Here is a 23,486-nt window from a genome sequence, read left to right as displayed (position 1 = left end):
CCTGTCGTGGTCCAATTTATTTATATAAAGATTTGTTATTTCTCTTTTTATTAAACAAGTGTCTCCTCTTAGACTGAGAGCGTGCAGTGACATGTAGTGAACTGGAGATGGCGCTATACACCTGTGTACCACTCTTTATTTTTTTTTGTTTTCGCCATGTCATGGACACAGGACTGTTGACAGAAAGGTCACAGCGCGAACAGGTTGTGTCTTGGCTGCTCGGTCCCCGGGGCTCCTGGCCCGGAGAAGACGGGGCTCGGATAAACACGTGTTACATAATGTGCGGGAGTTAAGTTAATACTTCCAGGCCCATGTCAGAAATACTGATGAGCTGGGGGGGGGGGTATTTTCAGCTGTGGCATGTTCTCCCCCTCGGTCCCTCCGAGTGAGACACGGACCTGAGAACCGGTGTCAACAACAGGAGTGTTGACCGGAGACTGAGCGCCTCCCCTCCCCCTGGTGTCCGGTTCAGCAGCACCTGGATTGTTTCATGTGTTATTACTTCGGTCCTGAGCCTGTCAGGGGTTCGCACCTGTGACGCGTCTCCGTCTGCCGCTGGATGGAGAGACGAGGATCATTCGGGGCCATGACGCCTCCTGAGCCGGTCAGAGCAGCGGCAGGCAGCCGGGGCCACACAGGAACCGACCGGAGGGGCCCTTCAAAGTAAAAGACATGAGCACACGTGAGGTGATGGTGAAAACAAGACGAGAGGAACCATCACTGATCCTCCAGAGAGGAAAGTCACAAATGACACAGCAGCACAAGGGAGGAAATATATACAAATACTAAATACAATACTAAAATGGGGGTAATATGAATGTAGTCATTCCTCTATATACTTCGGGGAGTTGAGTTTACACTTGTACAATAAGAGGAGTGTTCACATCATTCACTTTAGTCAAACTGGCAGGACCTTAATTTAAAAGGTCCAGTGTGTAAGATTTAGGTGAAAGGGATCAATGGGCAGACATTGAATATAAAATAATCTTAGTGATGTTTTCACTAGTGTGTTTCATCTAAATTGTACAAATTGTTGTTTTCTTTACCCTAGAATGGGCCCTTTATATTTAAATACTTTATATATTTACATCAGGAGCAGGTCCTCTCTACGGAGGCCGCCATGTTTTTTTTACAGTAGTTCAAACTGGACAAACTAAACAGCTTTTGAGTTTTTACGACAACTGAAGGCTGCCACATGTTCTCCTTCATGTTTGGAAGTGGAGGGGGAGGGGGAGGTGAGGGGTATTCACCACTAAATTCTACATACTGAATCTTTAAAAATGTCTCCATTACAGCTTAAAGTCCAGCATGAAATATCAGTGTAAAATGTGTAAATGAGAGTTCTGCAATGTTTTTTATTTTTTATTTCCTTAACTTAAAAATAGCAAAAAGTAAAAGTCGCATCATAACCATCCTTCTATCAAAACTCTCTTGCTCTTTCTTCCACATCATTTCAAGCTGTGGGGTATTTTTAGGCAGTTTTATTGAGGTGTGGATCTTTGTCCTGTTGTTGATGCCGCTCTCCTTCATTTCCACTTTCTGACTGGACCGACTGCAGGACACTAGAATCCAGAATTTGCTGATATTTAATGGAATCTACTCTCTTCTCTGTTTCTTTCCCCCCCGGCTGCTCCACAATGATCTATTCACCTCTAAGCTTAACAAAGGAGGAAGTTACTAAACACTGACTTAGTTGGATTTCCAAACTATTTAATATTTCTGTTCCTAATAAGTTGCAGGAGCTGAATTTACTTATTTTCACTTAACAAATTATGTAATTTCTACAACTGTAAGTTGGCAAACACAGACACAAAGAAGTCAACAACACATTATGATATTATTATTAGTGATGAAAGGGGCATTGGAATGTTGCAGCTGATATATGTGGAAGTAATTTCAATTATTTTACAACATAATCAATAGTATCTGTGCACAATAACATGTATTTCTTCAGCTTATCATACTTTGTTTAGTGCTCTGCAATGTAACTGTTTAATAGATGTAGAGGGGTGAAAGAGTAAAGTACAATAACAATGTGGGTATATTAAGTATAAGTACCCCAAAAGTGAGTAATTGCACTTACAATTCTTCACCTTCTCCATTTACATTGTGGGTATTTGTCGACTTATTCCAGGATTTACATTTTAAGTACATTTATTGAACATTTTACTTATTTTAAATGAACAGTAAAGGAGGGAAATCCGGATTGTTTCTGTATTTACCAGGATTTGACTCCAGGCAGAAATAACATGTTAAGAAAAAAGAAACCCAGAATATGTATTGATCAGCTAACAAAGTACCACAGTCAGCATCTTAAAACACCAGGTCACCAGATTTGCACTCGTGTGTTGAAAAGTCCCAAAAGAAAACAGACTGAATGAATGAAGACAGGCTCCTTGTTACACTCCCCTCCCCCGTCCTGTTCAGAGGTGACTGCTCACTAAAGAGACTCACACTGCTCTGAGGTTGACTTAAAGACAAAAGTTTGTTCGGACACGTTTTCTCTCCCTGTATTTTTGAGATAGATACTTAGAGGACATTCTAAAGTCTTTTATCAAACAAGTAGGGCCTATTACTTTGTATTAAAATCAATATAAGCAACATAATACATTTAGAAATATGCAAAATTGATAATATTGATTATATTTAATATTGAAGCAGACAACCTCTACTAAAGAAGCACTTTTTTATTATTTATAATTACTGGAAATTCTGGAAATGTAGTGATTATTGGGAAATATGCACCTTTTAAATATGAACAAGAACACATCCACTCTAGTGTTGCTGGTTTGATCTACCAAGGTAGAGAACAGGGACAACAACAAATCTAACACAATAGTTACGCTTTTTTTTAATTTCCAACACTATAGCTTCATTAATGCTACATCATATCATTGTGTGAAATGAATATATTTTGACTAACATCTTCTCAAGATGTTCAAAATCATTCTTCATTTTAATTTGATGGTCTGAGCAAACTAAAGGAATAAGAGGGTTGGTTGCATCATATTTTTTATTATATTTACCACTCTCTTTGGACTCTATAAATCAACCTTTAGGACATTTAAAGGTCAAATAAATAAATCCAAGTTGTTCTATTATTACCACTAGGCCTGTTACTACCATTATAAATAAACTGGACACCTCCTCTTTATCAGTTTTTCCCTTCTCCCCCTGTTCTCAACAATAAATCAGAACCGCTCTCTGTGCGTCAACACGTGGTTAGGAGGCGGTGTTTTATTGTGGCAGGTCCCTCCCGGATGTGTGGGGTGTCCTGCGGAGCGGTGACGGCGGCGGCTCGCTGGTGATTCGCTCTCCCGCAGCAGCAGAGAGTTTGGAGCGGGGACTGTGAAATGTGTCCGCATCACGTTGTGTGGATGATCGGCGGAGGACGGTAGAGACGCGCTGAGGTAAGAACTGTGGCTCCTCCACTTCCATCGCGCGCGCGCGTGTGTTTTCTCTCGTCAACTTCTGCGTCTGTGCAACTCGTCGTTCATCATCAGACACTTTGTGCGCGTGAGCTCCGCGGCTGGATGTGACAGCGGACATGTGCACGTAGAGGAAGTTTGTCCGCAGCCTCGTTTCGGATTTTACAAACTTGACTGAGCTCGGACGGGATCACGTCACTGCGCTGTTTGGAAGAAATGTCGCTTTTATTTCAGGACTCACACACACACACGCACACGGACACACACGTGCACACGCGTTAATTCGTCGCCGTGTGTCTCTATAATAAAAAAAGGTGCGTGCGTGCACCTGATGCGCTCTGCTGTTGCGGGGACTTGAGGATGCAGCCTGCGAGCATCACTGGAGGAGCAGCTGAGCGCAACACTAAACACCTCACACACGCACACACACGCACACAGACACACACCTCACACGCACATCACCTCATTCAGCTTTTTAAACACTGACAAACACCGAGGAGCAGGGAGGCGTCGGGGCTGCGCTCCATCGATCACATAGTTTGATAAGTTATTTAGGGATTTTTAACTGAGTGTCTTAATTGTCTCTTACGCGTCTAATCATGGACGTGCGCAGCCTAAATGAACTAATCAGCCCTTCAAGGCGTTTGTTAATGACAGGTCTACCTGTTGAGGGCATGATGTCTGAGAGTGTCTGAGTGTGAGAGTGTGTGCGTGAGTCTGAGAGTGTGTGTGTGTGTGTGTGTGTGTGTGTGTGTGTGTGTGTGTGAGAGTCTGATGGATTGAACCGTCACCTCTCAGTATGCAGACGTTATTACAGCGACGTGACCGCCTCTCAACGAGACCCCCAGACTAATCACCTGCACAGGGAAACGGTTGTTTTGCGCTCATCGACCTGTTGTCTGCCTCTGGTTCTTAATTAGAATAAATAAACATGTTGGAGGAATGAATTAAAACCTGTGAAATGATCAGACGTGCGTTTATATTTCATAGAATATATTTATATAGCTGTTTGTTTTGTAACTCATATTATTAAAGATAAATATTTCTATTGATTGTGCATGGAGGAAAGTGAGTATATTTAACTGTGTTTTGCATCATCGGTAAGACAGGTGCTAATGACCCCCTCCACACCACAGACCTACAACCAGCTGAAGACCAGTGAACCAGGCGGCACAGCCACACCTCATGCGTGGGCTCGGCCGAGGTCCGAGTGGAAACGGGTCAGAAAATCATGGGTGTGCTCCAGCTCCACAATCCCACTCACCCCAGCACGCTCCTGCAGCGGGCCAATCAGATGCGTCTGACCGGCACCTTGTGTGATGTCATCATCACGGTGGACGGCCAGGAGTTCCCGGCGCACCGCACCGTTCTGGCCTGCACCAGCAAAATGTTCGAGATTCTCTTCCACCGCAGCAGCCTGCGGTACGCCCTGGACTTCCTGTCCCCCAAGACCTTCCAGCAGATCCTGGAGTACGCCTACACCGCGTCCCTCCAGGCCACGGCCGAGGACCTGGACGACTTGCTCTACGCTGCCGAGATCCTGGAGATCGAGTACCTGGAGGAGCAGTGTCTGAAAGTGCTGGAGACCATCCAGGCGGAGGAGAGCGAGGAGGCGGCGGCGAGGAATCACAGCTCCGGAGACCACAGTGACCACAGCCGGGCCCGGCACTGGAGGCACATGTTGATGTCCAAGAAGCATTCCATACAGGACGGACCCACACGCACCAGCCCAACTGCTCTGCACAACCTGGCACTGTACCACATGACGGAGAGGAGCTCTCCTGGTCCGGACCCTGAGGGAGCTCCTGAATCCAGCCCCAAGCTGGATGTCAACATGGAGGGTTCCCAGCAGCCTCAGCAGCACGAGTTGTCCCAGGCCTCGACCCTGGATCCTGCTAGAAATATTAAATCAGAGAACATGCAGGTGGATGAAGCCAACAGCTGTGAGGGCAGGTCCTCCAGCGCCGGGGAAGGAAGCTACCTGTCAGACCAGCCCAAAGACGAGGGTCCGGGGACGCCACTGAGAGGCAGCGTGATCACCAGCGCTCGAGAGCTGCACACGGGCCCCGAAGACGGAGCTCAAGTGGGGGGGAACTCTCTTGACTGTTTCCCCGGGATCACAGAGAAACATCTGCCCTCCATATACTCTGTGCCCTCCCACCACACTGGGGAGGGGATGGTGTCCGTGTCAGTGGCCCCGTCCCTGGGCGTGCCGCTGGATCCGAGGGCCTACAGCGGCCTGCTGCACCAGGGCTTGCTGCACAGAGAGCTCCTCAGCCGGCTGGGCCAGTTTGCAGCTGGGATGAGGCAAAGTGGCCAGGCCCAAGGCCAGCAGTGTTGTGGCGAGTGTGGTCTTCAGCTGCACAGCAGACAGGCCATGGAGCAGCACAGGTAACACACGTGACACAATCAACACCACATTCTTTACACATCACAGCGGCATCGCAGCTCATTTTGCATCTATTTTAGTATCTTATAGTTTCACATTAGGCTCCAAAACCTAATTATCACTCATGAAAGCCAAAGGAAAAAGGTCATAGTTTTTAGTCAGTGACATTTTTCTGGGGGGAAATAAAAACGCACAACATTGCTACACGCACTGCTCCACATAATTTAACTGACAAACATGTTGTGTCTAATAAAAGACGTGGGGGAATCTGAAGGTGCTTGTGTGCTACGATGAATGTAAACTAAAGCAGGAGATTGTGGTGTTAACAAAAGCATCGGACACATGTCAGCTGAATTCATCTGTCTTGTTCTTCTGGATTTTTGTTTTGTTAAAATACTACGCGAGTTAAAAGCTTGAAGGAGCAACAATAAATATGCTAATGTATTCTCAGGGACACCTGCTCTCATGTCTTCACCGTGAGACGTGTCAGGAAGTTTTCAATCGGGTCTCTGTGGTGAGGGATTTGATATAAAGAGGCCTTGGTGTCTTATAAAGCTCTTATTTACAAAGCCGGATTTCTGAAATTCGGTTTGATTATTTGTGCAGACGTGCGCCTCGCCGTCTCCCAGGCTGTTTGATATGCACTCCTTTGCATCAGCAGAGAGGAGCCTCTCAGCAGGGACCCGGCTGGACGCTTCAGCTCGATGATGGATAACTCGTGCCTCTTGACTCGCTGTTGTTTTCCCCTTATTTTTCTGTTCATTATTTATGTGCTCGTCAGTTTATAAGTTGTTCTTGTACACACACACACACACACACACACACACACACACACACACACACACACACACACACACACAAACACACAAAACTTGCATCCATCTCTGATGAACTCGAATGCAGATGTTGATAACTGTGCGTGCTTCGCAGTGCTTGACTCATCACTAATCATCACAAACAAGATGATCCGAGCCCAAAGTCCTAATATGCAGCAAACCCATGATTAGGATCGCAGCCTCTCTACGTCCGCGCCTGTGGCTGACATTTCAGCCTCGTGCCACTTTAGAGCAGTGTTGAAACCGCCCAGTGAAACAGAGCATCCTGTGGGATATTTAGTGATGCGCGTTACTCATGGAGACAGGCGGATGTCCGCGGGTTGACAGAGTTGCATTGGTGGCGCTGCTTGAGGTTGTAATGAAGTTGCTGCTGGTCTGTAACCAGGTCACTGAGCATACACCTGGTCTGCAGATTGACATTTGTAGTGTTGTTAAAATAGCATCTCCTGAAACCGCTTCAGTCTGCAAAACCACAACGGTTTAACACTATTGTTTTTTAATACAAAAGTAGAGAAATAAATGTTTTAAATTTGAAATATAAATTGTATTTTAAAAGGTGATGCCTACAATATGGCTGAAATTACAAAGCAAAAACTATTTTATTTTCCAAGGTTAAATTAGCTTATTATTTTTAAAAATTTTTTATCCTCTTTAAGAATTTAAATAATACAAATTCTTTTTTATGGAATTTGTATCTTATTAAATATTTTGCGAGTGTCTTCTTTTATACCAGAGAGGAGACAGGAAATGAGGAGAGAAGAGGGATGAAGAATGAAATTCAACAAATGTCTCCATCTGGGCTCAAACTGGGAATGTTGTGATTACATGGTCAGCGTCTTGACCCCGAGGCACCAAGGACACTGACTCCGTATTCCTGCCTTTTATCATTATAACAGTTACCAGTGTAGAGAAAAAAGGAAATGTATACATCACGGTCACATGGTTAACACGCCAAAATAAAAGCTTTTTTTTTTTAATCCCATAAATGCTCAAGTAAATTAGCATCATTAAAAAACGGTCAAATCTTCAAACGTAGAGTAAAAAAAACTGACGGAATGTGGCTGAAATCAATATGTAAATGTTGATTTCATGTGTGCAAAATGACATCTCTGTACTAATTGTGTGTGTGTCCGTGCACTCTCTTTTGTCCATTTGCGCCACTGTTGGCGGGGTGATATAAGGATAACAGTACAGATGCCTTGCATGCTTGGATGTGTGTGATATGATATGATAGGTTATGCTGCCGGCAGAGCTTCAGCGAATCATCTTCTTTTCTCCTATTCATTGCAGTTGCAGGAGAAGTGTGTGTGCGTGCATGTTATTTGGGGCTGTGAGTGCGCGTGCATGCCTTTGGTGTGTGTGTGTGTGTGTTTCTGTGCATTCCCAGTGTCTTGCAGTGCTGGCGGGTGGAGGCACGCGTATGTCTGCACTCTGAAATTAGCCAGATATCCTATTGTCTGTGTTCTTTTAGCATTCATGCGTTGTGATTCACAACTCCAAGGGCCTCTTACACTAATGATGCTGCATTCAGCGAGGGATTCTTGCCGGAATTAAAACATGCTCCTCTTGTTACGAGGACAATGATGCTTCTGGGTTTGGGAGACCTTACAGAAAAAAACGCAGAAACTAGATACTTTTTTTTATCATCACGAGTGCGTTCTCCGCTCTGTTCTCGTCTCTGTTAACATGCTCACATTAGTGTTTGTCTTTCCACAGGAGGCTGCATAACGACGAGAAGGGCCACGGCTGCGAATACTGTGGCAAACATTTCCAGGACAGCATGCGGCTAAGAATGCACATGCTGTCTCACGCAGGTACTTTACTAACTCTTATATACTCATCTCACAGTGTTCGGTGCTCATGAAGCCTCTTGATAGTGCGGCCTTTCAAATGCACCTGTTCATGCTAGAGCCCCTCCCTCCTCCCACCAGTTAGTGCTGCTCCGAATACTTGGATCATGCCTTCTTCTTCTCCATGCTTAGGTCTGTGTACCGCTCCCTCCCCTCTCCTCTCCTCTCCTCTCCTCTCCTCCCCGTCTTTCTCTCTAGTCTCTCTCTCCGTTTGAATCGTTTCTGTGTTTTTTCGGAGACTCTGGCAGCTCGCCAGCTCTGCCCCTTCTGAGTGATGACATCATCAGCTGCCGGCAGGCCTGGGTGTTCTGCCAGTGTTCCGAAGCGTGTGTGATGGCTCGCTCGCAGATGTGTGTCCAGGAACACACTGTACCCAAATGCAGACTTAATCAGACCTGACTGCTCTCCCAGCTACTTTATCCAAAATAGAGAAAGAGGAGCAGAGGAGTGGTGGGGGTGGAGGGGTAGATGGGGGGATCAGGGACTAAAAATGAAACTAAAACAGAAACCTCAACTAGAATATGTGTATAGACAAGGCGAGGTCCCTTGTTCGGGAATGACATACTGCTGACAGATTTTAGAGAATCTGCCTCTTTAAACTTCACCTGAGTCGTCCCTTTTTGTTCCCCGTCTATACCCTCCGCACAACCCTAAACACACATATTGTCTCGCATTACTCACAGACCCCGACAACGCACTTTGATTTTCAATTCGCTGTGACATCCACAACAGCAGCACCTTTAACCCAATTTGAATTTTTGCGTAAACTCTCCCCATCCCGACGTGTCAACCCATAATACAACACACGAAAAAAAGAGATATGGATCTCATTTCTTTGTCACTGTGTATTTCGGTATAGCAGCCTTAGATCCCGCTGGTTGCTAAGGAGCGAGTGCTCCACCGCTCTAATGGGCTGATTTGGTATTCAGCTCGATGCTGGCTCTTATTTTGGTATGCCAGACAAAGTGTTTTGATGGAGGACGATTGCAGCCGCGTCTGGAGACAGTTTGATGGTTTATGGATGAGAGCACACTCCGTGCCTTTGACTGCACAAGACAATGCACTATGTTCTCTTCTTCCCTTATCACACAATCTCACACAGTACAACACACCACACTGGACAGCGTCATACAACATCAGGATCTACAACACCGCCTCAGTGGTACTTACAGTGTTGCTCCCAACCAAGTTTTATTTTTGTGCAACTAAACACAGCATCGCAAAAAAAGAGTAACAGTTTGTTTTCAGAAGCTGTTGTTTTCAGAAATGAACAAATTGGGTCTTTTTTGTGATTGTGTGCAGCACTGGGAACAGTGGCACAGTGTCTGTGTGTCGAGGCATCATAAGAGTTGAAAGAGGACCACATTTAGGCTGGAGCGCTCAGAGTTCCCAAAGCTTGTGGGTGTTTTAATGAGTCATTTTAACTTCATTTAAAGCCAGCTGAGCAGAAAATAGATCAGTGAATGAGCCCAGGGCCAGTATGGATCTGCAACCGATTTACATCTCTGTGAGAGCCAACCCACATCCAAACAGCTGCGTGTGTGTCTGTGTGTGTGTGTGTGTGTGTGTGTGTGTGCATGTGTGTGCAGGTGTGAGGTGAGTGTTGGACCGGGATTGAATGTCTCTGCGAGCTCTATGCATCCTCGTCTCTTCTATGTCTTCATCAGAATAGACAAGGGCATTCCAAAGGTGAACTGGGAACTGTAGTTACAGTGCATGCAATGGGATTTGGGGTGTTGACTCTGAAGTGTTTTTTTTGATAAAAGGGATGTGCCGCAGGCGGGAAGCGTCTGCTGTACAGAGAACACCCAGTCCTTCTGTGGCCTCTCAGGCAGACAGTCTGCTCACTGTTCACAGACTGATAACAGGGCACGGTAAATAAAACTCTTCAGCTCGGCTCTTTTTTGTCGAGAAGAAGGGCCGTTGCACCCTGTCTGGTGCTTTTGTTTGTCCTGAGTTGTGTTTTTACGGCGCTTCCCTCTCTTCCATTGTACTCTGCACGTTCGCTTCCTTGTGTTAACACCTGAAAAGCACAAGTGTGTGACAAGCAAGTCTCTCCGCTGACTTCTGAAATGAGGCGCCTTTGTTCCCCTCTTGTTGCTTTCTCCAGTGATATCTTTCTGTGCTAAATGAACTGACTTTACTCTACAATTACAAACGCATGTGTTTGTGTTGATGTCTGATACGCATCTCATATGTTTGATTCACAGCTCCTGCAGAGGCGCTGGTGTGTGATCAGTGTGGAGCCACCTTCTCCTCAGAGGATGCTCTGGAAGCCCACAGGCAAACACACACAGGTACAGGTACAACGTGTGTATGCACTAACACTTCCGCCACACACACACACATACACGAATCATGTTTAACCTGGACAGCATGCACAGAGCTGGTGAATAAGCCTTCGCTTGTGATCGTGGGTCTAAATTTGCTTGTCATGCTCGCTGGGTTAAACTGTTCCTGTCATGATGCTCCATAATTTATCAACAGGGAGGTGGGAGGCACTCTCACATATCACCCACTAATATCTCTTGGCATCCAAGACCCTCTGCATTCCACTTGGGCACAGCCAAAGCATTACAGCACCAGTGTTACCGTTTCACAGACATGCTATCCTCACCTGCTGCTGAGTTATTTACCTTGCACCGGCACACTCAACAAGATGAGCGCCTTTTGTCCCTTCCAGTTTTCCTCAAATGAACTAAATCTTTCTGCTCCAGTGAGCACCTGCCATTAACAGTTGGCACTAAGATGAGTCAAAATGTTTTTTTTCTTAAAGTTGTGTTTTTCTGGCTGAGCGGCTGCACAAACCTGGATGATGGTGACTGGTGCTTTGCAGACTGGGCTCTTACAGTTTGGAACAACCTGCCGGAGGAGCTGAAATCATTTTCATCTTCTAAAATCAATTCTGCAAACAAAGAAACTGAGGAGAGCTGCTCTTTCTAAAACTGAAGTTAGAAAGTGTTAGATTGTTAGAAAAAAGATATAAAGTTATATATATTTAATAATAGAAAAGGGAGAAAGGTGTATTACAAATGAAGTCCTAAAATCAAAATCCAGCCAAATATGTATATTCTTAATGGTAATAAGAGTATTACCATATGTTATTACTTTAAGTATTGCTAAATAATTACTGCTAATATATAAAATGGTTTATAAGTTGTCAGTAATGACTTTATTAATGGTTTATAAATAATTAAGTCGAACAACTTAAATTTAGGACCAGAAACAAGCTGAAATCCTTTAACTTAACACAACATTCATCAATTATGCATCATCAGTAATAATCCATTAAAACAAATAAAAATAAGCAGGATTTTGTTGGAATGTTTTCTTTGCTAACATGGCGCACTGTGTATTTTCAGCTCTATGATAAATTAAGGACGGAACAACCCATGAATTGTCTGACACCTTCTGAAAGAAAGCTTCAGAAACCAGACTTAAAAAAACATATGACTTAATAAATATATTGTATTTGGAGCTTAAAGCCTGTTGATGTAACTTAAAGAATTAGTCGATTTATTGATTAGTAAATAGACAATTAATTATAATTCGGTAATTTTAACTGAGCATAGCGTTCTACTTTCAGATGGTGTAATATAAACTAAAAACAAAGAATCCAGCCAATGTTGTGATTACAGTGTAATCACAACATTGGCTGGATTCTTAGTTTTTAGTTTTGGTCGTAACAGATTAAGAGACTAAATCTTTGGACTGCTGGAGAAACAAACCAACACGGGCTCTGTGAAGTTTTGATTTCTCAGTGTTTTTTGACATTTTACAGACCAAATAATAAATCGAGAAAATAATAGGCCTATTAAATCAATAACAAAAACAATGGGTTAGTTGCAATCTTATCTCAAAGTGGACAAAAACCCAATGACCCAGTTTTTTCCACTGAATAAATGTTAAATAAAATATCAACTGACATGATCAGCGAGTTTAAAAATGAAGCCACAGCCTGGAACGCTCTACAGCGCAACAGTTTAATACTGGATCTAAAAGCACTGATGACTACAATCATTGATAAAACCGTTATTGACAACCTATAAAGCCTTTCATACTGTAAGCATGCCTCCTGCGGTGAGTATTATCCCATTAGCTTGTAGCGACAGACTTTGCACCGAGTGTTGACACAAACCTCTAACTGTGAAAAACAGTGGTATTGTTGTCAGGCGCTGCATATGCCCAACAGTGTCTGAATCCACACCTTTTCTGCGACTGTCAGAGAAAGGTGATAACCCTCTCAGGAGCACTGGCATGTAACTGTAACTCCAGGTGGCACACACAGTATGAATACTTAATGGAAATGGACATGGAGGGGTGTTAGCGATGCCCAGAAGTTTCTACCCTTATCTGCCCAACTTGTAAACACCCAGAGCTCGGTTTCAGCTTGGCACTGAATCCGGAGCAGGGTCCAGGAGGGCATTACTCCCTCATTTTGTCATGATCTCAGCTCGGCCTGCTGTGACGCGTGACCCTTTTTACTGACTCTCACGGCTGATGACATGAGCAACAGGTAATTTAATCAGCTGTGTTGACGTGGTGTGTGTTGGGGGGGGATCATGACATTGCTCCAACTCCAATTTAATAAGCATCACCTGGATTTGTATTTCTCCCAAACACACACACACATGATCTTCCAGTGTTCTGCTTAGTGCCAGTGGTGCAGCCGTGGCTTTAATTTGCCATGTGGCATAACCAGTGAGCCAAATGAGTTTCCTCTTAGCCGATTAACACTTGTCAGACCTCAGCAGCTGCAGCACTGCTGTCCACCTCCTCTAGAGGGGAAATAATACCACTTCTGGGAGACCTTACTCTGATACTCTGAAGCAATTTGGCAACACTGGCTGCAAGAGTAGTTTACAGTGAAAGTGTATTTAGCCGTTTTGATATGTCAGAGGTGAATGGCCGTGGGTAGCTGAAGTCAGAGAGATCAAAGTGAGAGGTGGGGGTGGACCGTGAGACGGGAGGGGGACGGGGGGGTAGGAGGGGGTATGTGAGGACTTCCTGAGGGCAGGAGGATTGCTGCTGGTGTTGGATGCCAGGACTGAGAGGAAAACAACATCATGTGCTGCAGTTTACTCCTCACCACAGCACTGTCATAGTCTCCTCTGACCTACTTGTCAGAGCCCAAAATAAAAGAATGGATCTGTCTCTGAATTGCTCTCACAACAAAGGGGTTTGTTTCATCAGAGCAAGTTAAGGCTCTGGGGCAACGAGCTTTCAAATGCTGGAAAACCCAGGACTGTAGCTTATCTACAGCAAGCACAGAAATGAGCTATATATCCTTCAACCCGCACTGGCTGACCATTCTGCCACCTTGCTTACAAGGCTCCTGTGGCCTTTGCCTTGAAGAAGCTGCCTTTGTGTACTCCCAGCAGCTGCACCGTTTCCACCCATTACGAGCTGCCTCATCAAGTGAATATTATTACCTTCTGTCCGAGCCCTAATTAAACAGTCCTGTAGTCCATTCAGATACATGCTTTATAATACAGCCCTCTTAACGCAGACCTTTTAGCTTGCCTAATTGAGTGCCCGTCATCATATTGCACCCTTGCGGTAATACCCAGCTGTAATTCATACGAACCTTTAACTGAAATGAACTGTGCTCCGTGTGCCCAATGTTTATTTGCACCGACTGTCATGATACACAAAGTGCTGGGATGCCCTGTCCTTTCATGCAAAGAGAGATACAGTAGTTAGAGAAAACATAGTAAACATTCTAGGAATCGAGGGCGAATGAAACAGTGCGTGACCTCAATGAGCGGGTCCATGGAATGGTGGTTAAACACGAGCAACGTATCTCTTGTTGCATTAATTATTGAGTCGGTTGTTTTTCACTCGGGTAGATTAGCAGTCTGCTGATGAGAGCCCGGGGTTGTTTAAGGTACTGTAGTATTTGTGTATGTGCTTCCTGAGCTGCCGCATCTATGGGGAGCTGTCTGCGTGAACACAGTAGCGTGAACGCACAGGGTCATGTGAGGTCTAGCACATAATGTAGCCTGCATGACTGTGTATGTTTAACAGTGTGATATCAGTGAGCCAGCAGACAGTGAGCACACTGTATATGCACTGTGCACGGCCTTAGGAAATCGTCTGTAGTGTCTGCAAATTGCATATTCAACCAGATCGACATGATCGTCCGTAATGTGATATAGTAATTTGGTAAATCTGTGAAATTCCTTGTTCTTTTTATAGCAGCAGGGGATTCCCCCCCCCACACTATTTACTGAAATAAGTACCTCAACAGATCAGATTCTGAAGGTGTTGATAAAATTAAGGCACACATTTGCATAATAATCGTAAATACTAAATGTTTGGGATTCTTTAGAGATAAGTATATTTAAAGGAGAATTGTTCACAAATCAATCAGTGTAGCTGGTGGCCAGCGGACACCCAAGTTAAGATTAACACAGAGGAAATTATACAGATTTGCGGGCGTCACTGAATACAATCTCTTGTTCAATTTGCAGTGGGGTTTACTCCCAGATTCTCAGGGTGGGAAAACTTTTGTTTGCGGCTTGAAAAGAAACAGGCTGCGCTTATTTGTGAATGAAGGGATTAGCTTGAACACTTCACCCCAACAAGGACCATGATCCTATCTGGTTGCCTAGACACATGGTTTTGTTTCTTAGGCAGCGTGAGAGCCTGGCTGGCTCCCACCTCAGTTGGAGTGAATAAGTGGCAGATGCATGAAGGCAGACCATGTTAAATCACATGAGCATACACATCCTCTTGTGCAGATATGCCGAAATAGCATAAAAACATCAAACTGTCCTGAACTACAAACCTAATTGTGCACTGGACAATCAGCAGTAAATGTTTATGTTTTCTGCCTCATAGCAGAATTGCTTGAAAGTAAATCATTATTCCCACTGTTAAGGCTCCCTCCCACTAAACACAATGCTCAGTCAACTCTCAAGCCTTTGACGAATACCATTGATTACATGGTATTTACCCCATTGAGGGCCAAGGGTCAGGGGGTCATCCTGTGCCTTAAAACTAAAATCCCAGGCCCATTGTCTGGTTGAGGGTGAGAAAGCAGGGGGCAATGACAACCAACTTTAGGGCTTATTCTCTCATAAAGAAGCTCCTCTGCACTTATTACCAAAGCTTACTGGAAAACTCCACAACTGCAAATCCTTTTCGTTTGAAAAGTTAACAGAGCACAGCGAGGCGAAATGCCACCACTAACACATAAACACTTCCTCGCCTCCGAAGGTTGTTGTTTACACTTCAAGATATTATTTGTTATTTTTATTTTCGGCGTCAGTTGCGAAGGAAGAAATCTAAAACGACTGCGAAGCTGTCGTCGCCGCGTGTCAACCTGAGATCAAGAGTGAGATTCTTGTGACAGAATATTTGTCAGATTTCTTTTCTCAAGTTTCGGTATTGTTGGTGACAGAGGGATCAGGATATACATCTGTGAGCGTCTGCGAGTGTGTCAGGGAGTAACGGTTTACCTCCTCAAACAAACGGGATTGTTAAAGTTTTACAGCAGCCAGAACAAAGTATGCTGGCTGCACAGAAACAGCCATTTACAATATATGATCGTTAATAAAGAGAGAGGAGAGAGGATAATTAAAGGAGCTTTGAAGTAACAACAAGGTGGATAATGTGTTATTCAGCTGGTTGAGGGCTCTGCTCTGCTTCGCCTGCAGCTAAACTAACCTGGACACATTGGAACAGAAAGCACTCCCCCTGCTGGCCGCAGCTAATATTACCAGAGGATCTAGTTAAAGTGAATCAAGGATGAACATCACAGGTCATGCACAGACTGCTTTTTTGTTCCTCTTTAATGTCTTTAGCCATTTTTAGATAGATCATTATCCAGACTGCAGTGTTGCACTATGCAGAATGAACTGGCTTTAGTTAGGTATGACTCAGGCAGAAAGTGAAGCTAGTTAGACAGTGAAAGGATTTCCTGTATGGTCAGCGGATGAGGGGAGCGGGGAGGGTGCAGAGGCGTTGAGAATGGAGTTGTCTTTTGTTTTCAACTAAAATATTGTGATACGTGGGTGAGAAAAGGCCGTGGTCATTAGGCGACAGCATAAAGACAGGGATTGTGGGAGTTGCGAGAGTAGCCTATGACTAATGGGCTTGGTCAATGAGGGCCTGAACCTTATTGTGTAACCTTTGTGCAAAAGTCCACAGGATAAAGCCGCGGAACAGGTGCAGTTCACTCCAGCGGATCACCTCCCTGACGGATTGTTAAGATCGGGGAATGTCTTTCATCCTGTCCTCTTTCTGTCAATGATTACGAATGATCAGTTCCATTAGAGCCATTTTGGGGGGGAAAGTTTCAAAACTAGATTGAAAAAGAAGCACTATAATTTTCTAAGAGGAGGCTTTGTGCATCTATGCCAGAATGTACTTATCTGTGAAACGTTAAGTCTAAAACAGCGCCTTTGTTTGAGCGAATAGCGATACGTGGATTAGTAAACACACAATGAATGTTTCTGATTTTGTCCTGAAATGTGAATTTGCTTGATTTGTTTCTTTTTCTTGCTACTTTGAACAGGCTTGTCTGTTAACTTGATTGAACCTAAACCAAGTGTCTTCCCTCTTAGTATGAGTGTGCTGTATCCCTTTCCCTGCGTTAATTCCAATTTAATTGCCAGTTGCCTCAAGGCACTTCAATAACAGTAACAAATGATTTGATTTAGTGGACCTCATCAGACTGCATTTTAAATGCGACACAGCAACCCCACTTGAATTCCAATGAAGTGCTGGCACAGTCCTCTGTTTACTAATGATCCTCCGCTGGAGATGTCTGATTGAATCCGAGTCAGGAGCAATGGGACCTGCTAGCATTGTAAATGATCTGCAACCTGAGCAGACAGAGAAATAAGGACCTCATAATCTCACATTAAAGCCTCGCTCTCCGGGACATGCGCATTATGTCCAAAATGCAGCTGATTAACCAGTCTTACCTCCCGTATGCATTTGCAATTCGGGCAAACACACAAACACACACACACACACACCGTCAACACTTGATCTAGAGGCTGTGTATGCAGGCACTCAAATCCATTCTGGCATTCACAGCCTGTAGATCAAGTGTTGACTGTATGACAGCCAATGGATCTTCTTCACACAGCCATTTTGACTTAAACTACCCCACCAGCGACTCCCTATCTGTATTCCTCTCCACACTCTGTGCAACAGGAAAGCAGCCCCAAAGAGATGCCAGGTCACACACAGGATTAAACTGGATTGTGTTTTTTCCTGCAGTCCTGCCTTTAATGGCTTGATATCACTACTTAACATTCTGCACAGAGCACATGGTGTAGGCATCATTTAGGGTGGAGCTACTATCAGCCGCTCTTTGAGCACAGAGACAGAGGACTTCACAGACTGGAGCTGACTCCTGATGGGGAATGAAGAGAATAATTACACATCTAACACACCAGGAAGGAGCCATTGATTGTGTGATTGGCATGCTGTGCATTGTGTGGGAAATTCTTAAAGAAAACAATGACTTTCATGGTTTAAAATAGAATGCATAAAGACTCACAGTTGAAAGTGCCTCTGGGCTTTTAGGAGAGTTGGTTTAGGTAGAGGCACTCGCTCTTTGAAAGAAGCTTTTCCCTCAGAGGACTCACACAAAGTTGAAGTGACCCAGTTTCCCCACTTAAGGCCCTGTCTGTGTATGGTACTGAAATAACTGTGCGTCTGTGTCTTGTGCGTTCTCCAGGGACTGACATGGCAGTGTTCTGTCTGCTGTGTGCAAAGCGCTTCCAGACCCAGAAGGCCCTGCAGCAGCACATGGAGGTCCATGCAGGCATGCACAGCTACATCTGTAGCCACTGTGAGCGCCCCTTCCCCAGCCACACCACCCTCAAAAGACACTTGCGATCGCACACGGGTAAGACACGGATTATTTGCACCACAATCGCCGTCTGCAGCGCTATCTCCTGTCACAAAACATAAACATTCGGTGTGAAACGCATGCACACGTCGAGAGAGAAAGAGAAAGACGGAGGTATTTATTTTTGTATTTGGGTTGATTTCCTTAGGTTGTTGGCTTTGAGGTTTTACTCAATTTGCATGCATCCTCTCCCACCCTCCTTTTTCCTTCTCTATAAGATGACTCACCTCTCTGATGACAGCACTGTACCGTTATGGCCGGTGCATATTTTGGGCAATTTCATCCTGTTTATATTTTGGGTTCTTAGACAGCCTTTGGGCTTCTGCAATTCACGGCTGTCAGTTCTAGTGTGGTTCACCCAAAATGATAGAGGAAACCCAAATAAATATTGAAGGAAAAGCAAATGGAAATGACTCGTCTGTGTGTTCTACCGAGGGTGAGTCTTAGTGCCGCAGGAGACAGAGAGATATTTACTGAAAAGATGTCCCCCTTTCTTCTTTTACCTTAAATAACACTCCCAGCTGTCAGGATGGCTTGATGTCTAGACAGGAGAAATACATAATTGATGTGAAGAGACAGAAGTGAAGGGAGTTTTGGCCATGGCAGCGTATCTTGTTTGTATGCCATTCTGCTTGGAAGTAACATTTTGTAAATGTCATCTGCTCCATAGTGGGGTGGGGGATTGGGGAGATTCGGCCTGTAATGAGGAGAGCAATGTATCCTCTGACTTGGCTGTTGCTGTGGACACTGAGATAATGAGGCACATAGGTCATTGGAGATGAGTCAAACCCTCAGCCTAGGAGAGAAATAGATTAACTACAGTATAGAGAACAGAGCAGCCCAAGCCCGGGGGGCTTTTATTAGCTATTAGCAGACAGCCAAGAGGAGTGTCCCCGTGTCATAACATTAGCAACGTCTGAAAGCACTTTATTTCCCTGCTTGATATGCATGTGCACAAAGGGCCGTGTGACTATTTGACCTATGCAGCTACATATGCGCCATACCATGTCGTGCCACGATAGTGTCAGCCTTTAATGCTTGTCACGATAATGGGCTGAGCTGGTGTCGCGGCTGCTGTTGTGACACAACTGTGTTTTCAGGCGATCACCCGTTTGAGTGTGAATTCTGCGGGAGCTGTTTCAGAGACGACGGCACGCTGAGGGGCCATAAACGCATCCACACAGGAGAGAAGCCTTACGAGTGCAACGGCTGCGGGAAGAGGTTCAGCCTCAAACACCAGCTAGAGACACACTACCGTGTACATACAGGTACGAGTTCCGAAACACACGCAAATATATAGGAGAGCAGGGTCTGCGCTGTACTGGTGCTGCTATCAGGCTTGATTTTCTTAGTAGTTTAATAATTTAAATTAACAGGACGTAAAAAACATAGAATATTCCTAATCACACTCAATCAATTAACAGATTAATCCTGTGAAAAGACAAATAATCAATTGATCCTAATAACAAATATTGTCTTTACAGCCAAAGCCTGATATGTCAGTCCTCTGAGCCCCAGACCTCATTGTAATACAAAAACACATCAAAGAGCTGCACTGTTGCACTGGGTTACATGTTTCATCATTAATATGAACACAGCCAATGTAGTTTATTTTGACTCAATACCACAGACACTGTCCTGCTGCTGTCAACTCAATGTGTTTTAATATGCAGATGAAAACTGTCCCTACAACTGAACCTGTTTGAGTAAGAATTACAATTATTTAGGAAAATGATTGAGTCTTTTTACAAAATAAATATATGTCCAGTTTCAAAAGGAATAAATTGACTTGGAGTTATTTTCTTGACAAAAGATAAAATATATTTGTAAAGCTAAAATGTCCAAAGATGTTTACTTTTAGAGTTAAAAAAATAGTACATTAAACATGTTACTGACCCTGAGGCTAAATATAGCAAATTCTAATGGATTAGCAGCATTTAAAGCTTTTTGATTGGATAGGGAAGTGACTGTTACAGGGAACTGCTATTAAACAATTAAATAATATCATTTTAATGTGCCAGTAGGTCAATTTACCTTCAGATTATTTTACTTATTTACTTTAATGACCTTAGGTCGAAGACAAACTGAGTTTGCGGTGGATGACACTGACTGATTAATATCTAATGTCAAAGTAAAGGCAACTGATATAGGTCTAATCAGCTAACACAAATACAAACACACACCCCAGTATACAAGTGGACTGAAATAGAGGTGAATAGTGTTTCACCTGACAGGCCTCTGGCTCTATGTGTAAGGTTAATGATTTATTGCTGAATTTCTCAGGTGAGAAGCCATTCGAGTGTAAGCTGTGTCACCAGCGGTCCAGAGACTACTCTGCTATGATCAAGCACCTGCGCACACACAACGGCGCGTCTCCGTACCAGTGCACCATCTGCCAGGACTTCTGCCCGAGCCTGGCCGCCATGCAGAAGCACATAAAGGGCCACAAACCCGAGGACGTGCCGGCAGACTGGAGGATAGAAAAGACTTACCTGTATGTCTGTTATGTCTGAGCAGGACTTGGACCCCCACGCACAGTGTGACACACACTCACACACACAGGCACACACACAGTTGGGCGAAAACCTTAAAAACTTCAATGTTGCTGATTTTTAAAGCTGACAGATTAAATGTGTCTTTATGGGTTTAAAAAAATGCATTGTGAGAAGTTGGCACAGTGGGAGATAAAGTTTTTTTTACCTGACATGGATTCATGAATACAAATTGGTCTAAACACTAGGGCTCCCAATAATCATCTGTTTCCTCAGCAATTTGATTATTGTTACCGAGAAGTGAGGAAACTGAAACATGTCAACTGATAATCACAAAAGTTAGTCCAAAGAGACTCAGTTTACATTTACAGAGAATAAAAAACCCAAATTATTATATTTTCAGAAGGAGGAAATCGTTGGTCTCTTTCCCCCCCAAAAAAGTAGAAAAGGAGCCATTTGAGAATTGACAGTTTCCGGAAGACTTCACTGATACAGACACACACATTTCGCTCTCTCTCACATATAATAAACAACTATCTCTAATGGATCCACTGTGGTTAAAATCAATGCCACAATGGCTGTGACAGCTGACTCGTCTGTAGCAGGAGCTTTTGGATTGATTGCTGAACCATCAAGCAAACACGAGTCATCTTCTATGATTGTGCAGTAGATGTTGAAAATAATTCCACGAAGGCTTGATTGGCTGAACTTAGCGACACTTTCCCTCCTAATTTCCTGTGACTACTCTGTTGTTTTTTTGTCTTTTTTTCTGCTGTTGGATTTTATTTTGGAGTTGTTTATTTTGTTTGCATGTTTTACTTGAATGGCTGCCACGTTTTGACCTCATAAGCTTGATCTCTTTAATTGCCTTGTCTTTCTTGCAGTGGGTGTTATTGTTCCGAGGTAACTGGCTCACAGTACGAGTTTCTCTTGCAATGTAATAGGTTTTGCTATTTATATGTTGTTTATTTGTTACCAAATATGTGCTGGTTTTCATCACGCAGTCGGCGTCTCTTGGGATGACTTCTAGTAGAGCGAGCTCTACCTCTCCTCACTTTTCACCGTTTGTTTTAAACCTACTGCAAATTATTCACCCACTCTTAAGTTTTAATTTTTCTAACAAATAAAATCATATTTTAAATGGTCAAACAATGTGTAAAAAATGCGAAGAGCCTCAACGCGGCTTTTATGTGTAGTTTTTTAATCGGTAATGATATATAGATGTCTTATAAAACCACAGATTCTGAATTTTCTTGAAGAAAAGATTAAAAGAAGTAGTTTTTTTTTACAAAACATGAAAAGAAAATTCTGACATTGAATCACTATGAGCAGGTTATTGTCAGTCGTAGTGTAGCTGTAATGTACAAACTGTCATGGTATGTTATCCCCTTATGTGAGCCTAGCACAGGCCTTATAGAATTAAACATGTTGTATTTTTGTATTACAGTAATTTGCTATTTGTTTACATTTGGTATGATTTGAGAAAACATCTTAAAGTGTGTGTTTTATAAGTCTCTGATTTGATTAAGATCCCTCCCTTGTGCCTCTTTTATAAGTAGAGCATCAATGTGCTTGAGTACATGGGTCTGTGCTGTTGGTAGTTGTTTCTGGGTGTTTGTTTATTGTTACTTAACTAAAGATAGACTGCCATGTAGATCCACTTTGTCTGAACATTGCAACTGGAAGCAACATAGTGCGATAGTGGCCGATACTCTGATGCAAGTTCCAAGCAATTTTGATGTAAACGTACACGCTTGTCTCAAATCGTTTCCTTCAAAGTGACAATGGACTGAGATCTTTGGATGAAAACAGTGTGTAAAGCAAATCTTGGCGTCATGTGGGCATTACCGATGCCTTCTTAAGTAGCCACCAACACTCAGTGCCATGAGAACACACATTCACTGTATCTACTCTACATGAACATGCACTATAAATGGATTTCTTCGGTGGACCAAAAGAAATAGAGCACTTTTGTTTGAAAATGGTTTTTTCTTTGATCTTTCTATGTTGTGATAATGCAGATGTCCTTTTATTTGATGTGTCCTAGAAGGATGTGATTAGCATTGTTTAGATTATGTCAATGTCTGTCTACCTCAGGGCCAGATCAAAGCTCGACCTGGTATCCAATCAGGGTTGTTCTTCTTGCCATGTGTGCAGTAAAATCCCTCTCCATTACAGCTTTGTAACACAGTGTGTGAAAGTGTTTTCTCAGTGTGGATTCAGGCACAAACTCTGTATGCGTCAGTGTTCAGTGGCATGGTATAAAAAAAATAAAATAAAACAATTTACTATTTTATGCATCCTGTCTCATTTGCCTTGTGTTTCATCTGATGACCCCCACAGCCTCTTATAACTCACCCCTTCATCCACACACATCACTTTCCAAATGCGTTCATCTTAACCCCTTTTTAACTATGAGGTACTTAACGCAATTGATTACAATAAAGTGGACACTGTTAGTTTTTTTTTATGCAACTTTACTCAATGTTTAAAGGACGGATGACACTTCCTCCCACTATTTAGAAACAAAGCCGGAATATATATACGAACACTGCCATCTTGTGACAATGATGTCATTTGAAGCCAGAGACTGCCCAGAAAAACGATATCATTAATTATG

General features: G+C 43.5%; 1 protein-coding gene across 1 annotated transcript; it reads left to right on the top strand.

The window, feature by feature from the left end:
* The first annotated feature begins 3,256 nt into the window (after window positions 1-3,256).
* On the top strand, window positions 3,257-23,166 carry zbtb16b (zinc finger and BTB domain containing 16b). Its single transcript, XM_035153601.2, has 7 exons — window positions 3,257-3,410; window positions 4,565-5,819; window positions 8,370-8,467; window positions 10,714-10,800; window positions 18,201-18,371; window positions 19,475-19,642; window positions 20,658-23,166. Exons 2-7 carry the CDS (start codon window positions 4,660-4,662, stop codon window positions 20,885-20,887), a joined length of 1,914 nt encoding a protein of 637 aa, XP_035009492.1. The 5' UTR covers window positions 3,257-3,410; window positions 4,565-4,659; the 3' UTR covers window positions 20,888-23,166.
* Window positions 23,167-23,486: the final 320 nt, after the last annotated feature.

The sequence above is a fragment of the Hippoglossus stenolepis genome, chromosome 4 (assembly GCF_022539355.2).
Source record: "Hippoglossus stenolepis isolate QCI-W04-F060 chromosome 4, HSTE1.2, whole genome shotgun sequence".
NCBI classification, from domain to species: domain Eukaryota; kingdom Metazoa; phylum Chordata; class Actinopteri; order Pleuronectiformes; family Pleuronectidae; genus Hippoglossus; species Hippoglossus stenolepis.
This window is presented reverse-complemented; position numbering and strand designations above follow the sequence as displayed.